This window comes from Pseudorasbora parva, chromosome 25 (assembly GCF_024679245.1).
Source record: "Pseudorasbora parva isolate DD20220531a chromosome 25, ASM2467924v1, whole genome shotgun sequence".
In the NCBI taxonomy this organism is placed as follows: domain Eukaryota; kingdom Metazoa; phylum Chordata; class Actinopteri; order Cypriniformes; family Gobionidae; genus Pseudorasbora; species Pseudorasbora parva.
In genome coordinates this window covers 126361-148842 of record NC_090196.1, presented here as the reverse complement: position 1 = coordinate 148842, position 22482 = coordinate 126361, and the positions used below count along the sequence as shown (strand labels likewise).

The 22482-nt window shown below is 43.6% G+C and overlaps 1 protein-coding gene across 1 annotated transcript; it reads left to right on the top strand.

The window, feature by feature from the left end:
- The first annotated feature begins 7456 nt into the window (after window positions 1-7456).
- On the top strand, window positions 7457-14979 carry LOC137065498 (uncharacterized). The gene is made up of 10 exons (XM_067437169.1): window positions 7457-7525; window positions 7705-7759; window positions 9069-9133; window positions 9239-9271; window positions 12959-13238; window positions 13411-13547; window positions 13636-13668; window positions 14011-14293; window positions 14465-14607; window positions 14702-14979. Exons 2-10 carry the CDS (start codon window positions 7749-7751, stop codon window positions 14713-14715), a joined length of 999 nt encoding a protein of 332 aa, XP_067293270.1. The 5' UTR covers window positions 7457-7525; window positions 7705-7748; the 3' UTR covers window positions 14716-14979.
- Window positions 14980-22482: the final 7503 nt, after the last annotated feature.

The following is a 22482-nucleotide window of genomic DNA, read 5'->3' as shown; positions in this document are numbered from 1 at the left end:
TCGGCGGATAACTTTGACGAGAAACATTGACATAAACAGGAACTGCCTGTAAATGGTCTGAAAGTCACGTTCGTTCTTGAACAAATCTTCTAGGTGATCGAATCACTCATTCGTGTGGTCCATGGTCTCATTTAGTTCACCAAAAAACAAATCCTCCCTCCACAAACAGCGTGGAGCCATTGGCAACGAGCGCATGCGCAGCCCCTGACTTTTTCATTTCTGCCAAAGAATGACAAACCTCAAGCCATAGCATTCAAGTATGAGACGTGATGGATCATTTGTTCATTGATTCAACTAATCACATACGCCCTTTACTGACTGAGATGCTTTGAGTCTGACTCTGAACAGGAGATCTAAGCAAACGAATTGAACAAACTGGTGCATGATGTTCGTGAAACGAGTGACTTAAACGAAGTAAACCAGTCGTTGAACATACCGATAGCGAAAAGGTGGAGCTCTGCTCGTGTAGGTAGCATATTGCAGCAAAGAGCGAAATATACACCTTACCATTGTAATTAAAACAGTGTAACAACACAGACTGATGGTGATTACCTCACAATTGAAGTGAGTCCGTATTATTTTAATTCAATGTTTTAACAGTTTCTTCTTTTAAATCCAACGACCTCATTACATTTTGAGTCATGTCATGCTCTTCTCGAACGTCAAAAAATCAGGATCAACTGTAAAATGTATTTTAGAGAACCCCGTTTTTAAACATAACATCAATACCTTACAGTAAGCTGCACTGTTTCTAGTCATCTCATATTCTGGGGAGAGAAAACGTATGATTCTATAAACCTCAAGGCCATGATTTCACTAAATAAACATGAGCTCACTTTCCAGAGGATTTTACAGCCTGCACACTACAATGCTTAAGACTGTCTTAAGTTCAGAGCAGTGTGCAGTCAATGAATACCGTGCATTATAATGCTAGGCAAATTCTCATGACCAATGTTTAACGCTTTGACCCAGATAACTGTCGTTGAATCATGAAAATAAAGAGCGTGAACGCGAAAAGTCCGTATTTCACACGTTTAATGATAGGTACACAGACACGCGCTGCCTCATGAGGGATTCACTCTTCACAGCGTCTCAAATAAAAGTAATCAAATATTATCACTATAAGGTAGAGCAATACGTATCATCACCGTTGCTGCCATCACACTGAAGATACCGCTAATCTACGTCATCAACACGTAGTGCACGTCATAAGTCAAGTGATTAATTTCTTAAAGGGGCCACTACACAATAATGTGATGTACGCAAAAATCATAGTTTTTGGACATTCCAAATGATAGTCTTCACGTTTGGCCAGTAGCTTTAAATGCGTCATTATATTTAAACCGCAAACACACGAGAGGAGTCTCTGCATTAAAGACCCTCAAATGGCAATCAACGTGCAGCTATCCGATGCGGTAGGAAATTAAACTGAATGTGTAGGATTTTAACTGTGACAAATCTGACGATGATTGTCAAGGCAGCTAAATGGTGATGATGGGATACATGTAACTAAGCGACAGAGTTGTTTAAAAAAAAAACTTTTCTGTACTTTTCTGCTACACACTTAAAAGGATGTACTTTTTTCACAAAAAGATAACATACTTTTAGGTCGTAGTAAAAGTGGGTGAATTGGGACGCAGGCAGTATCTCCCTCATATGGATCTGAAGGAGCATCCCACAATAATCAAACAGACATTTCAAAATAAAAGTCCCAGTTGGATACACAATTTGTTTCTCCATTTGTTCATCTAACCTTTTCTCCTATTTTGCAGAAGTGTCGTTCCTTCCGTTCTGGCAGAAGCTGAATTTCTCTGGCTTAACTTCTCCCATGCCGCAGCAATGCTGTTCCCTCTGCTCCCGCAGGAGCTCAGCTTCTCTGACCAAATTCTCCACAGCCGCAGCAGTGCTGCTTCCTCTGCTCCCGCTTGAGCACAGCCTCTCTGGCTAATTCCTCCACTGGCGCAGCAGCGCTGTTCCCTCTGCTCCCGCAGGAGCTCAACTTCTCTGACTAATTTCTCCACAGCCGCAGCAGTGCTGCTTCCTCTGCTCCCGCTGGAGCTCAGCCTTTCTATCTAATTTCTCCACAGCCGCAGCAGTGCTGTTTCCTCTGCTCCTGCTGGAGCTCAGCCTCTCTGGCTAATTTCTCCACTGCCGCAGCAGTGCTGTTTCCGCTGGAGCTCAGCCTCTCTGGCTAATTCCTCCACTGCCGCAGCAGTGCTGTTTCCTCTGCTCCTGCTGGAGCTCAGCCCCTCTGGCTAATTCCTCTACTGCCGCAGCAGTGCTGTTTCCTCTGCTCCTGCTGGAGCTCAGCCTCTCTGGCTAATTTCTCCACTGCCGCAGCAGTGCTGTTTCCGCTGGAGCTCAGCCTCTCTGGCTAATTCCTCCACTGCCGCAGCAGTGCTGTTTCCTCTGCTCCTGCTGGAGCTCAGCCCCTCTGGCTAATTCCTCTACTGCCGCAGCAGTGCTGTTTCCTCTGCTCCTGCTGGAGCTCAGCCTCTCTGGCTAATTTCTCCACTGCCGCAGCAGTGCTGTTTCCTCTGGAGCTCAGCCTCTCTGGCTAATTTCTCCACTGCCGCAGCAGTGCTGTTTCCTCTGGAGCTCAGCCTCTCTGGCTAATTTCTCTACTGCCGCAGCAATGCTCTTCCCTTCCAGAACCTTCCAATCCTACGTAACCACTTGGAAATGTTCAAAGCATTCCACTTTCTCTTATGCTGTACATATTTTCCCTCCTTTGAATCACCTCACTCGATTCCTACCTTAAATACTGTAAAGGGGCTCCAAGTTGGTTCTATCAAAGGCTACTTGAGTAGTGTCCTTCATTATTTTTTATTTATTTATTTTTCACAACTGATTTACCGCCCTCTCTCCCCAGAGAATTCACTAACCTTTCTCCTTTAAAAAAAAACAAAAACCTTTATATTCTCTTTTTCCATCCAGCGAAGCTCACCCATCCAATACAGCGAGTTCAATCTCCTGTCGAATTTTGCAAGAGCTCTCCGGGACCATTTTTTTTTTCCCCCTCCTCCTTCGTCTGGCGAGGCTCACTCATCCAGCGCCCTAAGCTTGCTCTCCCGTCGGATGCTGTGAAACCCTCTAGGCCAGCACTCTTCCCTCTCTTTTTCTGACCGGTAAAGGATTCCCTTTCCGATGCCTTGAGAATTGTTCTCCCATCGGATGCCGCGAGGGCCCTCGAGGTTGCTGTCAATCCTTTTTTCATTTTCCATCCAGCGAGGCTCGCTCGTCCGATACAGTGAGTATTGATCTCCCTTTGGACACCACAGAGCTCTCCAGATCTATACCTATCCCTTTTCTTTTCATCGTCCAGCGATGCTTACCCGATACCGTGAGTATTGATCTCCTTTCGGATGCTTGCAAAACCTCTCCTGGACGATCATTTAAGCTTTACCTTCCACCCTGCTGCCAGCGAAGCTTACCCATCTGATAAAGCGAGTATTGACCTCCCATCAGATGTTCGGCAAGAGCTTCCTGGCCGGGTGTTCCACCGTACCGTTGGCCGATAGGACCCACTCACCCACTCCTCTCTTCCTGGCAGAGGCTGGGTGGGCCCCCTCGGTCAGTCGTTCCTTTTAATTGCGTCGTCCCGTCTTTCGGTCGGTAGGACTCACCCACCTGACATCACGAGTATTGATCTCCTCTCAGATGAGGGCTGAGCCTTCCCGATCGGCCGTCCCAAACAGCGCGCCCCCTGTCCACCAGCCGGGACGCTCCCGGCTGAGCTGGACGGACTAAACCATGTGCTCCCCTTTCCGACCGGTAGGGTTTTTTCCATCTGATACAGTGAGCATTGGCCTCCCATCTGATGTTGAGAAAAAAAAAAAAAAAAACCTTACCAGTCGGTCACCCTAAATTCTGACCACTCCATTTACCAGCCAGTAGGGCCCGTCCCGCCAGGCGCTGTGAACTTCCGCCAGAGGCAACACGGGTCCTCCCGGCCAGCTAATTCCAAATCACCCCCGCTTCTCGGTCATTGGCTGGTTGGGTTCTTCCATCCGATACAGTGAGCATTGGCCTCCCATTGGATGTTGAAAGAGCCCTCCCGGCCCGGCGTTCAAAATCATCTTGCTTCCCAGTTACTGGCTGGTAGGGTTTTTTTTTTCATCTGATACAGTGAGCATTGGCCTCCCATCAGATGTTGAAAGAGCCCTCCCGGCCAGGCGTTTAAAACCATCCTGCTTCTCAGCTATCGGCTGGTAGGGTTTTTCCATCTGATACAGTGAGCATTGGCCTCCCATCGGATGTTGAAAGAGCCCTCCCGGCCAGGCGTTCAAAATCATCTATCTTCCCAGTTACTGGCCGGTAGAGTTTTTCCATCGGATACAGTGAGCATTGGCCTCCCATCGGATGTTGAAAGAGCCCTCCCGGCCAGGTGTTATAAACTAAGAATGCTTCCAAATTTTCAGCCAGTAGGCTGGTCCGCCGATGCCATGAGCGGCTCCCATCAAAAGCAACACGGGCCCTCCTAGCTAGGTAATCAGACAGCCCACCATTTCTATGCGTATTTGGGGGGTCTCGGTGGCTGTCCTTGTCTCTTTGCTTTTTGGGGGTATACTCTGGGTTCGGGCAAATTTTCCGAGCCCGGAGCCCTCCCCGGACAGCACGCCAAATACGCATAATCTTTACTCTATTTAATTGATGTAAGTGTGAACTCGTGAATTGAAGTTTCACAAACTAATTTCGGGAGAAGCACGCGCAAACAATTAAATCTAATTAAACACAGGTGGAGCAGGCTCAGATAATTAACCCAATTGGAACACAAGAGGAGCACATTAAACTAATCAGTTAATCAATGATAGGAGGTGTATATAGACAGCCGATTTACCTTCCTGTCATTGACAGTTTCTCAGCATCCCACCACCACCCCTTCTCCGCACTTACTTAAATCAACTGCTATAAATATCAAAATAAATCACAAATTGCAATCTAGTTCTAAACTATCCATGTCGGGGGGGGGGATACTCTGGGTCCGGGCAAATTTTCCGAGCCCGGAGCCCTCCCCGGACAGCACGCCAAATACGCATAATCTTTACTCTATTTAATTGATGTAAGTGTGAACTCGTGAACTAGAAAGTAGGAAGTCTGATGACTCAACATCAGAGTTCGATGTTCATTCAATGACTTAATGTTGACAACAGAATGTTGATTTAACAAAGTTTCAATGACCTTTTGCTATCTGGGTTATAGACTGAGCTTCTCGTCTTCTCTGCCAGTTTGACAATAGAACCTAACCATCCAGCTAGGTTCATCTCTGATTAGCCTTTTCATGGCATCTGTTTAGTGACTGTTTAGCAACTAATAATGAATACAGAGTATGTGTTAAATCAGAGCTAAGTCCTTGAAATATGACATACGACCCTAAGGAGAGCCAAAGTTTGAACACTTTGTCACAGAACCAGTCTTTTTCATAGACCCTTCAACTTGGCAGCCTAATTTGTGTCATGGTTTCTCTGTCGCCATAGATGATGCACAGATGGTGTTTTCTTCATAGTAAGATAGCAGTGACGCACAAAGGAAATAGTTTGTAAAATATATAAAAATAGAAATTGGAATGTTTTAGCATTCAAAAAAATCCAGTGCGCATGTGAATAGTTTCTGCAAAACACGAAAAACTGTATCGAATGCATGTAAAGGTCTGTCTATTTTTTAGGGGCTTTGTGTCAATGTAGAAAGGACCCAAAGGCGAAAGCTGGTTTCAGTAATTTATTGAACAGAATAATTAAATCGGGCTGTCTGCCGGTCCCAGCCGTCAAGGCAGACACAGGTAAGGAGAAGGAAACTAAAAGAGTCCAGACATGAAACTGGCGGGTTGAAAGAGCAGATTTGTAGGCAGCAGATAACAGGAGAAAATCCTCTTCAGCCACTCACACACGGCAAAACAGGACAAGACGAGCACGCGATGACAAGGCGTTAGTTGCAGACATGATAGAACAAACAATAACCCGACAAAGAGGAGAGAAGAGCATGAGAATAAAATAGCAAGGTGATCAGGGCAAAGGAGGAACAGGTGTGAGATGCGCAGAGAGCGGCCGCTGATTAATGGACTGCATTTATATAGCGCTTTTATCCAAAGCACTTTACATTTTTCCCTCACATTCACCCATTCATACACCGACAGCGATATCAGCCGCCATCCAGCTCATCGGGAGCAGCTGGGGTTAGGTGTCTCGCTCATGGACACTTCGACACTTGGTCAAGTGGAACCGGGGATCAAACCACCAACCTTCTGGTTTGTAGACAACCTACATGAACCACTGAGCCACTGCCGCCCCTGATTAAGATAGTGAAGAGCTGAGAGAAAGCGTAAAAGCAGGACTGAGAGAAGGAAAACAAGAGGAGTCAAACCAAACTCCTGACACTTTGTATGTTGTCATTATGAGCAAATCAATGGGAAAATAACATGAGAAAATTACAATATTTAGAGATGACTGTGCTATTTGCCAAATAGAAAAGGTGGGCATTGAAATGGAAATCTGGTCAATATTCATTTTTAATAGCACATTTTTGGTTTAAATGTTGTGACAGCATAATATTCCTAGTATGAATAATATATTGTATAAATAATAATCATTTTTATGAACAATTGATATATTTATTAATTCAATGTATTTATTGTTTAAAAGCAGATTATTGCTGAATTTTGATGTTCTTCTGTGAGGTAGATACATTCATAAAATTGTTGAGTTGAATGTTTATGCACTTTCTATAGAGCATGATGAGGAATAAAGGTTTTACTAATAAAACTAAACTTATGTTATATAGATAGTATATTATAGTCTAGAAGTGTCTTGTTGCACTCACTGCAATCCAATAATGACAAAAGAACATTCAACAACATTCAGTTTTATTGACAATCTGTCTATAATGATTAAGATTTTAAAAAGGGCAAAATATGGCTAAACAATAGTGTTGCTAATAGCAACTATAGATATTAATCATCTGTAATGCTAAAGCTCTTGTACGTTCTATTAATTATGGAGCAGGAACCCTCATAAGGAACCATACCACCAAAGATAACTTGAGTTTCAATAAACTCAAAGTATTGGCCAAAGCTGTCCTGTCTGAATTGTGTTTGTCTTAACTTGAATGTTTCTGGACTCTCTCTCGGATTGCAGTTTGCGCTCTTCACAAAACATGCTAGTGATGTTACGAATAACACTGAAGCTTCGAGGCGCATATCAAGCACACAGCACAATCTCCAAGCCCCGTATCGAAGAGTGTATCGTCTCACAGTCACGTGACGTGATCACGGAAATAAAGCCTCATTTTGTGTACAATCATGTGGGCGATTCGCTTTGCCTGTCAGAATGTTCAAACTCCAAAGTAATGTTTGAACTAGGGCTGTCACAATATTAAAAAACAGGAAATCTTTTGTAATAGGTCAATTTAATGTTGATTTTACTGATATCAAATAAGACTCTTTTGGTTAGGAGGGCCTTAATTCACCAATAAATAGAGCATCATTTCTGAGCACAATATTATTCAACTAGACCCTCTACATAGACTGCTGGTGAGTATTAATATTCATATGTTTAATGGCACATTTTTGGTTTGTAATGTTTTGACAGGGCAAGATATTCCTCATATGATTAATCTATTGGATAAATAATTAATAAAGTGATTATTTATAAACAAATATTAATAATGTAATTTATTTATGACATAAAACGTATTATTTATTATTTACAGATAACTGCTGAATTGTGAAGGTCTTCAGTGAGGCTGATTCATTGATGATTTCCAGGTGAGTGATGAATGTTTATGAACTTTCTACACCAGGATATAGTCATAATAGAAATGAAGATGTATTGAATACAGTTGATCAGTTTTATTAGTGATACATTTGCAATAATCTCAAAACTCTAAGCCGTTCAGTCTTGTAACGCTACTGTTCTTTAATTAATGTTGAATGTCTCGTTCACCCTTTAAAAAAATAAAAAAAATAAAAAATAAACTAAGTGAGATAATTAAAGGGTTATTTCAGCAATTTAGCATATGGCTTTGTGTCAGTAGAAACCCTGTAGTATATTCAAACATACCCCCCCCCCCCCCCATATCCCCCTGAGACAAGAGATTTTATTTCTGAAAAAAACATCCTCCGATCACGAAAATATCGTAATTTTGCGTCACCAGAGGCTTTTTTGGCCAGTGCCTAAAGACTACAGCCAGAGGAGCTATTTCCACATGTTTAACCCATCCAATGGGGCGAGGTGGGTGGGGGGGGGGGGGGGGATACAGGGTGTATAGATATAGTATATAATAGTCTAGAAGTGTCACTCGCTGCAATCCAATAATGACAAGACAACATTCAGCAAGAATCAGTTTTATTGACAATCTGTCTTTTATAAAGAGCAAAATGTGGCTAAACATTAGTGTTGAGAATTATTCTCAATAGCATTAAATAACACTGAACATTTAATAAATATAAAACTATTATCATAATTAATGAAATATCAACATTATAATGAATGTCTATACTGATGCATCCCTGCTGAATAAATATATTAACTTTCAACAACAAAACATTTTTTAACAGTAGTATCTAGTGATAATGTTCCAAAAGTTTACTATTTCAGAATAAATGCTGTTCTTTTGAACTTTGTATTCATAAAATAATCTGTTTTAAACACTGATAGCACTGACAAATCCTCATCAGAATGATTAGTGAATGATGATGTAAAACTGAAGACTGGAGTAATGATGATAAATTCAGCTTTGACCACAGGAACAAATTGCATATTCAAATAGAAAAGTTATTTTAAATAGTACAAATATTTCACAATTTAACTGTTTTGCTGTATTTTGGATGAACTAAATGAAGCCTTGGCCAGAAGAGACTTCTTTTAAAAACATTTAACAAATCTTACCATCCCAAAACTTTTGGCCAGTAGTGTATATAAGTTAAAACTAGAACAAACTCAGCAAAGACATTTAAAATCCAAAGAACTGAGGCAGGTTAGTCCCCAGTTTCTTTGTTTAAATGAGGATGAGAAACTGAAAATGATTCCTTCATATGCTGAGATGAGGTGATGTGTTGTTGTGTCTTATATCAGGATGGCCGTTCGTGGGATTTTGTTTCTAACACTTTTTACTGTGATGTGCGTCGCTGATCCCACAGGTACGTTTAGAATAATACAAGTAAAATGCCTGGATTTAAAAATCTGTAACCAGATTAAATGTATGTACTTAATAATGTGTCTAACTGTCATTACTTTATTAACAGTAAAGATCATGCCATGGTGTCCTTGTGGTCCAAGTAAGTGTTCTTCATTACTTTAAATGTTGTCACTAACACACATATTCTTACTGTATGTTTGATAACTGTCTTCATGTACATTATCCCTTATTGGTTAATATGGCAAGTAGCTTCTATTCAAAGTATTCCTAGCAAGACAAGTGATATGGCAAAATTATCCCAGGCAGGGTTTTCGTAGCTTGTATTAAAATTATTCCTATGTCTGGCATGAATAATACAGCGTTTTAGTCATTCCCGATCATTTTGTTGAAGTCACAAAGGAGAGTCTAGTAGACACAGTCTCTTCTGACTCCTCAAGGATGTGTTGTGGTCGTGTCCAGGCGCAGGTCCTTCATCTGATCTGGATCCGGCCTGGATACGGCTGACATAGGAATCTCAGAATAAACAGAGAGACTAACATTAGGGTAGATGCCGTTCTTCTGATGATGTAACGAGTACATCAGGTTTAGGTCTTTCTTTCTTTCTTTTATTTATTTATATAGCACACATAATACAACAGGCGTTGCCCAAGGTGCTTCACAAATAGTAAGATAAAACACTAAGTTAAAAAGTTTCATACAAACAATCACTACAATATAAAACAAAACACAGATACATGACGTTACAGCAAGACACACCAACACTAGATCACTTCCATGCAACAGGCCAGGCCGCACTAGACTGATCCCCAAACAACATCTAAAAGATAGGTTTTCAATAATGATTTAAACATACCTAAAGACGTTGCTGATCTGACTGAGTTCGGAAGATCATTCCACAGTTTTGGACCCATTCGAGAGAACGCTCTATCACCTTTACGTTTATAATTTGTTCTTGAAATCACAAGGAGAGTTCGATTTTCCGATCTTAATGACCTATGTGGGATATATAACGATAATAGCTCAGAAAGGTATGGTGGGGCCAAATTATGTAGTGCTTTATAAACGAGAACAATAATCTTGTAGTGCACCCTATACTCGACTGGTAGCCAATTTAATGGTCTCAATAAAGGTGTAATATGATCCATGTTCTTGGCTGACTTAATCAATCTGACTGCAGCATTTTGTATATTTTGCAAGCGTGCCAAAGCTTTTTTCTCAATCCCAGCATACAGTGAACTACAATAATCCATTCTGGAGAAAACAACCGCAGAAATAGCTCTCTCAAAATCTGTCTGAGACAGAAAAGGCTTGGTCTTTGCTAAGAGCTTTAAATGAAAAAAACTAGATTTAACTACCGAATTTATTTGTTTATCCATTTTTAGCTCAGAGTCTAAGATAAAGCCAAGGCTTTTAACCTTGTCAGAAATGGCAACTGCCAAGGGAGTCCCTTTTAATCCCTCTGAAATTAAGTGAGTATTTGGACCGAAAACTATAACTTCGGTTTTCTCCTCGTTCAGTTTTAATAAATTTGCTGCCAACCAGTCTTTCACCTCCTGAAAACAGGTTAATAAGTTACAGAAAGTATTGCAGTTTGACTGTTTAACCGAAAAATAAATATGTACGTCATCCGCGTAACAATGAAAAGATATGTTGTGTTTCCGAAAGATAGAACCCAGAGGTAGCATATACAGAGAAAATAAAATGGGAGCTAAAATTGAGCCTTGGGGAACCCCGCACAATAACGGAGACCTCCGGGACATGCTGTCGTTTACAGACACCGAAACAGATCTGTCAGCAAAATATGATGTGAACCATTTTAAAACATTCCCCTTTAAGCCAACCAAAGATTCCAGACGCTGCAGTAAGATATTATGATCCACCATATCAAACGCAGCACTGAGATCAAGAGTCATCAATACAGAGTATTCCCCTTTGTCCAAAGTCAAAAAAACATCATTAAGCACCTTCACAAGTGCTGTCTCAGTGCTATGCTTCGACTTAAAACCAGATTGAAACACCTCTGTTATAGAGTTTGACCACAGATGATCTTGAAGTTGCTTTAAAACAACTCTTTCTAGCACCTTAGCCAAGAATGACAGATTTGAAATCGGCCTGAAATTTTTCGGGGTCATCCATTGGAAGGTTTGGCCGTTTTAATAAAGGCGTCACAACAGCATGCTTGAAATCATTTGGGCAAATGCCCTGGCTAAGGCATTTGTTAATTAAGTTCAAGATAGTAAAATCCACAGTATCCACGATCTGCTTGAATAGACGTGGTGGCATGATGTCATCTCTCGAAGAGGAAGGTTTCAAATGTGCAATAATATCTGCTAGAGCAGACCGAGTCATAGGAGCAAAATCGCTCCACTCCCTTGGGGAAGTCCCTGGTGGCGTAAAGGTAACATCAACCACTGCATGTGGTATATGAGCACGAAGGTTCTCAATCTTCTCTTTGAAAAAGTTTTGAAACTCATCGCAGGTGATAGTTGAGGAGTCCGGATGCAAATTTTGAATAGGATTTATAGCCGCATTTATTGTGTCAAATAGTACTTTCGGATTATTAGCATTCTTTAAAATTGTCTCTGAATAAAATTTGCGCTTGGCTTCCTTTGATACCTTCTGAAATGTGTCTAAAGATTCTCTGTACAAGTCATAATGCACTTGAATTTTAGATTTTCTCCATCTCCTTTCTGCCTGCCTAGACAGTCGTCTCGATGAGCGAATGTCATCATTTACCCATGACGGGGAAGAATGACTAACATGTTTAACTGTGAACGGAGCAATGACATCCAGAATTTCAGAACATACAGATCTAAATTGGAAGAGATGTTTATCAACACTTAAAGAGGAGACTGCAGTTTCAGAGCATGTGGTTGCATACTTTCTATCATAAAACTCCGCAAACTCACCACTCGTCGCTGGAGTTATTTTTCGAGCCCGCTTTTTTGTCCGATGCCTCATTTGAGTCTTTTCAATGCGCAGATTAAAAAGCACTGTTTTATGATCTCAAAAGGGCACTTCATCAATATTTAAGTCGTGAATGGGCAGATTATGTGATAAAACCAGATCTAACATATGACCCAATCTGTGCGTTGGCCCATTTACCCATTGTATTAAGTCATACGAGTCCATCACATTCATAAACTCCTTTGAGACTGCGGTGCACTGAGGTGTTAGAGTTTAGGTGCTAAATTGGAAAAGGATTGACCGCCTGCAGTTGATTTTGATATTCTAGGTATTATCAACTGGTCAGAGTTTTGAGATCGCAATAGTTTTAATAGGGAACCAGTGCAGTGTTGACAGAACTGGGCTAATATGGTCATACTTCCTGGTTCTAGAAAGAGCCCGAGCTGCTGCGTTTTGGACCAGCTGGAGTTTGTTTATTAAGTGTGAAGGCAACCACCCAGTAGAGCATTACAATAATCTAGCCTTGAGGTCAAGTATCATCAATTTAGTCATTTTGATAATTCAATATGTAAATATTACATAACCCTTATGCTCTTTTTTGATAAAAAGGCAAGCCATTAGGTAATGAAAGACAGGAGCGTGCTCTGACACTACATCAACATGTTAAGCATACTGTAGCCAATGAAAATGTAGCTGTGGTATGTAGATAACGATGTGATCGCTACCAAATGAGTTAAAGACCTATCAGCCCTATTAGACCTCAGAATGTCATGACTGACCAATCAGAATCAAGTATTTCAGAGAGCCAATTAATTATCATTTGGATTGCATAGTTTAGCATTACTTTTTTATTATATTGGAATTATACTTTAGCACATTAAAGAAAAAAAGTTATTATTTATTATTTTATGTTAAACAGGGAATCTTGCTCTTGGTGCCCAAGCTGTCCAGTCTTCCACATACGATAATTTAACAGCTGCTGAAAATGCTGTTGATGGCAACAGGAATTCAATTATGGATGGTGGCTCATGCAGTCAAACTAGAGAGGAGAGGAACCCCTGGTGGAGAGTTGACCTGCGGGAAGTCTTCGCGATAACCAGAGTTAGCATCACTAATCGAGGAGATGGTTTTTCAGAGAGGATAAATGGTGCTCAGATCCGTATCGGCAACAACCTGGACCATCATGGCAACAATGAGCTGTAAGTATTGTCTCTCTCTTAATACTTGGTTAGAAAATGAGTAAATAAGATACAATGACTTTGAATGAATCTTTTTTAATAAAAACTTGTCTTTGACAGCAGTATATTTAATATGCTTCATGCTGTTTTGATACACCCATCTCCATTTCTTTATTAATGTGTGTCTTCACAGAGCTGCAACTGTTAAGTCCATGGCACCCGGAGAGACAAAAACATTTGAGTTTAAGCCTATTCTTGGGCGATATGTCAACATTTTTATTCCTGGGCGCAATGAATGTCTCACACTGTGTGAGGTCGAGGTGTTTGGAGGTAAGGAACACACAGAGAAGATGACTGTGATATAATTTGTTTATGTACTTATTAATGTGTGTATTACTGTTATTATTTTTTTTAACAGAAAAGTACACATCAGCTGACGCTTGTGCTCCAAGTGAGTGTTCTTCATTACTTTGAATGTTGTCAGTGACATATATAATGTTTTTTTTATTGAGCAAAATTGCAAACAAACAAAAAAAAAGTAGCTTATAGAGGCTAAGAGAACAATGACAAAACATACAGAAGAGAGAAAAACAACAACAAAACACAGAGAAAGAAAATACTAATAGTGTCATAGTATAAGTAATAATCATACTAATGATGATAACAATAATAATAGTAGTAGCAGTGGTCCCTCTGGGCGACCGCACACCCAACCCCAGCAGTTGAGACTCTATGCTCCAAGAGCCACATTTAAGAAAAAAAAAGTTATTGTTTTTTATTTTATGTTAAACAGGGAATCTTGCTCTTGGAGCCCAAGCTGTCCAGTCTTCCACATACGATAATTTAACAGCTGCTCAAAATGCTGTTGATGGCAACAGGAATTCAATTATGGATGGTGGCTCATGCAGTCAAACTACAGAGGAGAGGAACCCCTGGTGGAGAGTTGACCTGCGGAAAGTCTCAGAGGTAACCAGAGTTAGCATCACTAATCGAGGAGATGGTTTTGCAGAGAGGATAAATGGTGCTCAGATCCGTATCGGCAACAGCCAAGAAAACAATGGCAACAATAATGAGCTGTGAGTATTGTTTCCCTCTTGATACTTGGTTAGAAAATGAGTAAATAAGATACAAAGACTTTGAATGAATCTTTTTAATACAAACTTGTCTTTGACAGAAGTATATTTAATATGATTCATGCTGTTTTGATACGCCCATCTCTATTTCTCTGTTACTGTGTGTCTTCACAGAGCTACAACTATTGGGTCCATCCCAGCCGGAGAGACAAAAACATTTACGTTTAGGCCTATTAAGGGTCGATATGTCAATATTTTCATACCCAAGTTACTCCGCAAGGAATTTCTCACACTGTGTGAGGTTGAGGTGTATGCAGGTGAGTGATAAAAGGAGAGACGTTGTGCAGACATTTGTACTATTTATACTATGTGTACATTGTCGTAATGATTTTTTTCTGTTTTCATTGCCAGATAGAGTGGAATGAGATGTTGCACCGCAGTCCACTGATCCTACAAGCAAAATAGCAAACTACTCTTTTCTGAGCAATTCTAATGTTGCACTTTTTTCATTGGTTTAATTTTACCCTTAAGATAAAAGATCAGTTTCAGTGCACATTCAGTAAAGGTTTGAAATGTTTTTTTTATTTTTATTGCACCTGATTCTTAACCCCAGTTTAATTCAGAGGGGTGTGTATTTAACCTTCTTTGTTTATCTTTACTTTCTACATGAATAAATTACTACAGCATCACATGATGTGTTTTGTGTTTCTGGATCAAAGGTTTAGATATTTACCAATGAGGAGGAGGAGGAGGTATAGTGTTAACGCTAACCATCTTGGATTGAGGTGCTGGTAAAAAAGTAAAGACTTACATTTTACAAAAAAGAGGAAGAGAAAAACAATGGACAGAATGAGGATGTTCAACCTTCTGTCCTAGAATCAACAACACAACCACCAAATCAATAAATATTAACTTTTAATGTTCAGTTATAATTAAATAATAATTAATTAGTAAATAATTGTCCTGAGCGATCACGGCAAGTTCAAAGCATTCATAATGCTTGAGGGTATTTCTGAGCCAGGGTTGATGCAGGAAATGACGCAATATTGATGTGCGCATGCCCAGTGCCCGTAGTTTTATCCCTTCTAGTCTTTCCCGTGCAGGACATGGTGTAGTGACATCACTGTTTCACAAAATATACGGATTGGCTGTAGCCCCTACACACGAAAATGCAAGGATGTCGTTTTTAGATTTATTCACTCTGGGATCTGGTTTAAAAAAATATCAGGGGGGGGGGAGAGCAATCGGCTTGGGGAAATTAAAGGTACATCTTTGTGTCTGTGACCAGTTTGTACAAGCTTGACTGCTGAAATAAGTTACTATTTAAAATATAAGCTGACCATTAGTGTAAATTGTCTTTAGATATTATTTTGGAATAATTGTGTTAAAGACTATTACATTTACGCATGTCACGCCTCGTTTCATCAGACTGCACTGGTTGCCAATGGCTGCATGCATCAAATTCAAAGCACTGGTTCTCGCCTACAAAACAACCACTGGCTCTGCACCAATATACCTAAACTCGCTTGTTCAGACTTACACACCCTCCAGAAGCTTGCGTTCTGCAAGTGAGCGACGCCTCGTGGTTCCATCCCAAAGAGGCATGAAATCACTCTCACGGACATTTTCCTGGACCGTTCCCAACTGGTGGAATGAACTGCTGATCTGGAGGTTGTTCCCCTGGTCTGGGGAACCATCGGACGTCCCAGCGGTTGACTACCTGTTCTGGGAGAGCAAGAGGGTCTGGGACTCCACACATCAATAACTCCAATGAGCCCTGGGCAGACGCAAGATGGCAGCGGAACTTCAACGTTCCAACACTCCCACCTTCCATCCAGGGCAGAAGGTCTGGCTATCCACGAGGGACATCAGATTGCGTCTGCAATGCAGGAAGCTCAGGCCCATATTTATTGGCCCCTACTACATCGTGAAGCAGATAAACCCAGTCACCTACCAGCTTCAGCCACCACCTGAGTTTAGGGTAATGTCACAGACACACCAGGCTCCCACACCACTGAATATGCGCACGCTCTCACCTGAGTATTAACCACACACACCAGCAGCTCATCACCACCCCAATCACCAGAAGTTTCAGCAGTCTCCTTTGTAAAATGTACTAACCCCTCTGTTTACTTCAAGGACTCCCTCAATGTTACTTGCCTATCTCCAGCATCCTGGTCCAGCGTGTGTGTGTGTTCTGCCATCTGCAAGTTTACCCAGAGTATCAAGCCAGAGAACCATCACTGGCAAATCTGCACTTCAGTCAAGTTACTGACCTACTCACCTGTTCACTCTACTGGTTACTCAATAAACCTGATTCACTTACCATCTTGTCTCCGTAGCCTCTGTACCATTACACTAGGAGCCCAGCTGAAATATTGAAATTTAATGCCAAATCACTTAAAAAACAATATTCATGAAAAAAGTGTTTTTCCTCTCAAATAAAACTTTCAGGGTAATGGTCTTATCAGACCACTGAATAAGCTTAATTTTGTTAATTTGAGCTCAGGCCAGTAGATCTTCAAAATTATACGTGTAAAATAGAGTGCATCAATAGAGTGCCAAGACAGCCGAAACCTAAAAATAACTCAAAAAGCCCTGTATAGCAGGCGGGATTATCTACAAACCTTAATTCAAAAACGTTGGGACACTGTACAAATATTGAATAAGAAAGTAATGCAATCATTTGTAAATCTCATAAATCTCATTAATTTATCTCACAATAGAATATAGATAACATATCAAATGTTGAAAATGACACATTTTGAAATGGCATGCAAAATAATGGCTCATTTTGGATTTCATGAGAGCTACACATTCCAAAAAAGTTGGGACAGCTAGCAATTAGAGGCCGGAAAAGTTAAATGTGCATATAAGGAACAGCTGGAGGACCAATTTGTAACATATTAGGTCAGTGCTGACCCTGCACTTATGCAGGAGCTGCGGTCGGCCATCGACCTCGCCCTACAGGCGACGAAGGTGACCGCTCGTGCTGTTGGTCAGGTGATGTCCACATGTGTGGTCCAGGAGTATCACCTATGGCTCAACCTGGCCGAGATGCGTGAGGCTGACAGGACACAGTTTCTGAACATCCCCATCTCCCAGGCTGGGCTATTCGGCAGGGCGGTTGAGGACTTAGCCCAACAGTTCTCGGCCACTCAGAGACAGACTGAGGTGATCAAACACATCCTGACCCGGCGCCAGCTGCAGCGCCCGTTGGAACTGATGAGGAAGATTATGTACAAAGCAATCTTTAGTCCCAGCGGTTATAGTCCTGCCATATTTGAAGCAAGGGGAAGGCTTTGCAGCCTTAGCTAAACTAAGTATACATGATACTAGGTAATGATCTGAGATGTCATCGCTCTGCTGCAGAATTTAAACGGTATCAACATTTATTCCATGTGACATTATTAGATCTAAAGTATGATAACGGCGATGAGTGGGTTCTGATACGTGTTGTCTAACTCCAATATAGTTAAGAATGTCTCTAAATGCCAATCCTAAAGTGTTGTTTTCATTGTCTACATGGATATTAAAATCACCAACAATTAGTTCTTTATATGCAGCCGGTACTAACTCTGATAGAAAATCAGCAAATTCTCTGATAAAGTCTGTATTGTGCTCTGGTGGCCTGTATACAGTAGCCAACACAAATGTCAAACGGGATTTATCATTTACACTACACAACATTACATAAAGCACCAAAACTTCAAAGGAATTATAATTGGAACTAGACTTCTGAGTAATGCTAAAGATATTATTATAAATTACAACAACACCCACTTTACATTTCAGACGTGGCTCGTGTTTATAACAATAATCTTGGGGAGTGGACTCATTTAAAGTAATGTAGTCATTAGGTTTTAGCCAGTTCCCTTTATCGAGGGAACTTCCCACTGCGTCGGAACGACGAAATGGGGACGCTTCCTAAGCATCAGCGACTCTGAAGTCTGAATAGAAACTAGACCAATCCGATTGGCGTGCGTAATGAGGTCATTGTGACGGCGTACCCGGAAGTATAAAAGGGGAGCCGGCGCATAATGGCGGCAGTCTTTGCTCTTCAGCAGGCGCTCTGTGTTACATTGTCTGTCTATTTACTGTTGTTCTGTCCAGTTGCGATTGAGTGAGTGTTTGAGTAGTTTAAAAAGTGAGAATGGAGAGAGAGTTTAAGCAGTGTGTGCATCCTTGCCCTCGTTACATCTCGGGCTCGGATACACACATGCTTTGTGTGCAGTGTCTGGGTGTTCAGCACGCTCGGGCGGCTCTCGAGGGAGCCGCCTGTTAACACTGCGAGCGGTTGACACTCAGACTGCTCCGCTCTCGGCTGGCCGTGTTCGATGAGACCAGTCAGCCTCGTGAGCCCCGTGGTTCTGGACCCGCGGTCGCTGAGGCGGCTCGGCGTCGCGGATCATGGGGCTCACAGCGGGACTTGTCAGAGGGTTTTAGGACTGCTGCGGCACTTTCCCAATCCTCCTCTGACAGTTCTGATGATCTTCCTCCCCGTGTGGAAGCCCACTCTGCGGCATCTTCCCCCAGGGTGGAGGGTCAGATGCTCGTTCTCTCCGGTTCTGAGGAGTCGGAGGGCGCGGGCATCGAGGCGGGGGATGAAGTGGGAAATTGTACGTTTCATCCGCCCGCCCATGAGGAGCTGGTTGAGGTGTTGACCCGGGCGGTGGCCAAATTAAAGATCGAGTGGCCACAAGAAACTCAGGAAGTCCAGCCACCCAGCAGGCTGGACGACCGGTTTCTTTCGCACCGGGTCCAAACACCGCGCCGGGGCTTACCTTTCTTCCCGGATCTGCACACTGAGGTGTGCAGATCGTGGAAGAAGCCCTACTCCTCGCGTGTTTCCAATCCCCCGGTGTTGGATTATTCCAATGTTCTGGGGGCACGCGAGGCGGGCTATGGGGCGATGCCGCGGGTGGAGGATGCTCTCGCGAGCTATCTTTCGCCCGAATCGGCATCGTCCCTGAAAGCTCCGGTGCTGCCCACCAAGCCCTGTCGTGACACCTCGACTTTGGTGGGCAAGGCTTATATGGCGGCTGGGCGGGCTGGTAGTTCCCTGCACACCCTTTCCATTCTGCAGGCCTACCAGGCCGACCTCCTGAAGGAGTTGGACGAGGTGGAAGGTCCCTCTCCGGAGGGCATTTTAGAGCAGCGGAAGGCCGCAGATTTGTCTCTCCGCATTACCAAGGAGACGGCCCGTGCCATCGGCCGCTCCTTAGCTGGTATGGTAACTGTGGAGAGGCATCTCTGGCTGAATTTGTCGGGGATAAAGGAGAAAGATAGATCTTTTCTCCTTGACTCCCCGATCTCGCCTTCTGGGTTGTTTGGGGACGCGGTTAACGCCGTGGTCTCCAGACACCAGAAGGCGAAGAAACAGTCAGCGGCCTTCCAGCAATTCCTCCCTCGCCGCTCTAAACCAAGGAAGGCTGGCCCTAGCGGGCAGCCTCAGCCGTCTGCCAGCTCCTCGCATCGGCAGATGCAGAATGAGAGCGTCGCCTCTAGAGCCCCTCCTCTGGGAGCTTGGCAACAGAGGCGGCGCTCTCACCAGCAGCCATCCGCGCCTAAAGGCGATCTACGGAACGTCCTTCAGGCACGGAAGGCTGCCGGGAAGAAGTCCTAGCCGCGGCAGGGCTTCTAAGGGCGGTCCCTCCCACGAAGAGACAACCGAGGTTGTTTTCTTCGTGGCGCCCTGGGGAAATCAATGTGGTAATCCCGCCATCTATGACGCCTCGGGCCACATCGATTTCCCCCGAAAGCATGCTGCCCCAACCGCCTCTGGAAAGACCTGTGGTGGGACAGCTTGCGCGTCCGCACATAGGGACTCATTCCCAGCTTCTCCCTGCCGGTCAGCCGCTTCAGGGGGTTGGGAACGAGCCTCGTGTAACACCCGACGCCAGCCTCGAGAGGTTGGTTCCCTTAGTAGATTATCTTGGCGCATGGAAATGCCTTCCGAGTATTTCTACATGGGTCCTGCGTACTGTAGAGACAGATTACAGACTGCAGTTCGGTCACCCTCCTCCGAAATTCAGGGGGTTGAACTGGACTGCAGTGGTACCAGAGCAGGCTCGGGTAATGGAGCTAGAAGTAAAATCCTTACTGGCGAAGGAAGCCATAGAACAGGTTCCTCCGCTGGAAAGGGAGTCCGGGTTCTACAGCCGGTACTTTATAGTTCCCAAAAAGGATGGGGGGTTACGTCCAATTCTAGATTTGCGGCATTTGAATCGGTCTCTAAGGAGGTTCAGATTCAAAATGCTCACGATCCCCACCATCGTGAGTCAGATCCAGTCCGAGGACTGGTTCGTCACGATAGATCTAAAGGACGCATATTTCCATATTTCCCTTCGGCCTAGCCCTCTCCCCACACACATTCACGAAATGCATGGATGCAGCTCTAGCTCCAATGAGGCTTCTGGGCATCCGTGTATTGAATTACATCGACGACTGGCTCATATTGTCCCAGTCGTACGATATGGCAGTTCGGCATCGAGATGTCGTTCTGGCCCATATAAAGTGCTTGGGGCTGAGACTCAACACGAAGAAGAGCGCGTTGACGCCATCCCAGAGAATTACGTTCCTAGAGATAGTATAGGATTCGATGCGGGCACAATTGTCTCCCGCGCGAGTCGAGACCGTACGGGCGTTGGTCTCGGGAATAAGGCTAGGCCACAGCATCACTGTGAAGCACTTTCAGAGAGTGCTGGGGCACATGGCGGCAGCGTCCAATGTGATACCGTTCGGCCTGTTGCACATGAGACCCCTCCAGTGGTGGCTGAAAACCAAGGGGTTTTCCCCCAGAGGGAATCCGTTCTGTATGATCAGGGTAACGCGCAGATGCCTTCGATCCCTAGTCATATGGTAGAAACCTTGGGATGAGGATGAGGCCTGTGGCTCAGTCCAGAGTTCCTACATGGGACTTGGCAGTGGTTCTCGGAGGGTTGTCTGAGGCCCCCTTCGAGCCACTGGAGCTGGCAGAACCGAAACACCTGACCTTTAAAGTAGCTTTTCTCCTTGCTATAACCTCTCTTAGGAGAGTGGGAGATCTCCAGGCCTTGGCAGTAACGCCAACTTGCCTGGAGTTTGCCCCGGGTGGAGTAAAGGCTATTTTACATCCTAGGCCGGGTTACGTACCTAAGGTCCCATCAAGGGTGGTCAGGTCTTTGGTTCTGCAGGCATTTCATCCCCCGCCTCACGTGACGGTGGAAGAAGGGAGGCTTCACCGACTCTGCCCGTTGAGGGCGCTAAGAGTTTATTTGGAGAAGTCTGCTCAGTGGAGGAGATCTCAGCAGCTGTTAGTGTGTTTTGGTTCACCTAAGAAAGGGTTGCCTGCTTCTACTCAGACAATCAGTAATTGGATTGTCCAGGCAATAACCATGGCCTATCGGGTGCGCAGATTGTCTTCACCCTTGGCCGTGAGGGCTCATTCCACCAGAGGCATGGCCTCTTCAGTGGCCCTCCTTTCTGGGGTCCCCTTGCAGGATATCTGTGAGGCGGCTGGGTGGGCCACCCCGCACACCTTTGTCAGATTTTACAGCCTGGATCTCCCTGCGACGCCTGGCGCTAGGGTGCTCCAGTCCTAGTTGTGCCCGGTCTCCGGCTTCACACTAGGGCAGGCGCTACCCTCGGTGTGGCCTAGTGGGTACTCATCCCCATTTCGTCGTTCCGACGCAGTGGAAAGTTCCCTCGATAAAGGGAACGGCTTTGGTTATGTATATAACCCTTGTTCCCTGAGAGGCAACGAGCACTGCGTCGCGCCGCCACACCTCGGCACGCCTGGAGCGCATGCTTCAGAGCAAAAAACTGCCGCCATTATGCGCCGGCTCCCCTTTTATACTTCCAGGTACGCCGTCACAATGACGTCATCATGCACGCCAATTGGATTGGTCTAGTTTCTTTTCAGACTTCAGAGTCGCTGATGCTTAGGGAGCATCCCCATTTCGTCGTTCTGATGCAGTGCTCGTTCCCTCTCAGGGAACAAGGGTTATATACATAACCCGAGCCGTTTTCTTTCATATACAGCACATCTAGGTTATGGTCTATAATCATATCATTAATAATAAGCGCTTTTTGAGAAGGGGATCGAATATTCAGCAACCCGAGCTTTATAATTTGTTCATCTGCATTATATATGTTGTTTATTTGTTGGACATCAATTACATTTTTACTGTTAAAAGGATTTGAGTTTTTTA

Bases quoted from the DNA above. Each gene is read 5' to 3' on its own strand.
- LOC137065498 (XM_067437169.1), top strand. The intron at 13,239-13,410 runs GTAAGTATTGTC...GTGTCTTCACAG, and splicing joins CATCATGGCAACAATGAGCT to AGCTGCAACTGTTAAGTCCA. The intron at 14,294-14,464 runs GTGAGTATTGTT...GTGTCTTCACAG, and splicing joins AATGGCAACAATAATGAGCT to AGCTACAACTATTGGGTCCA.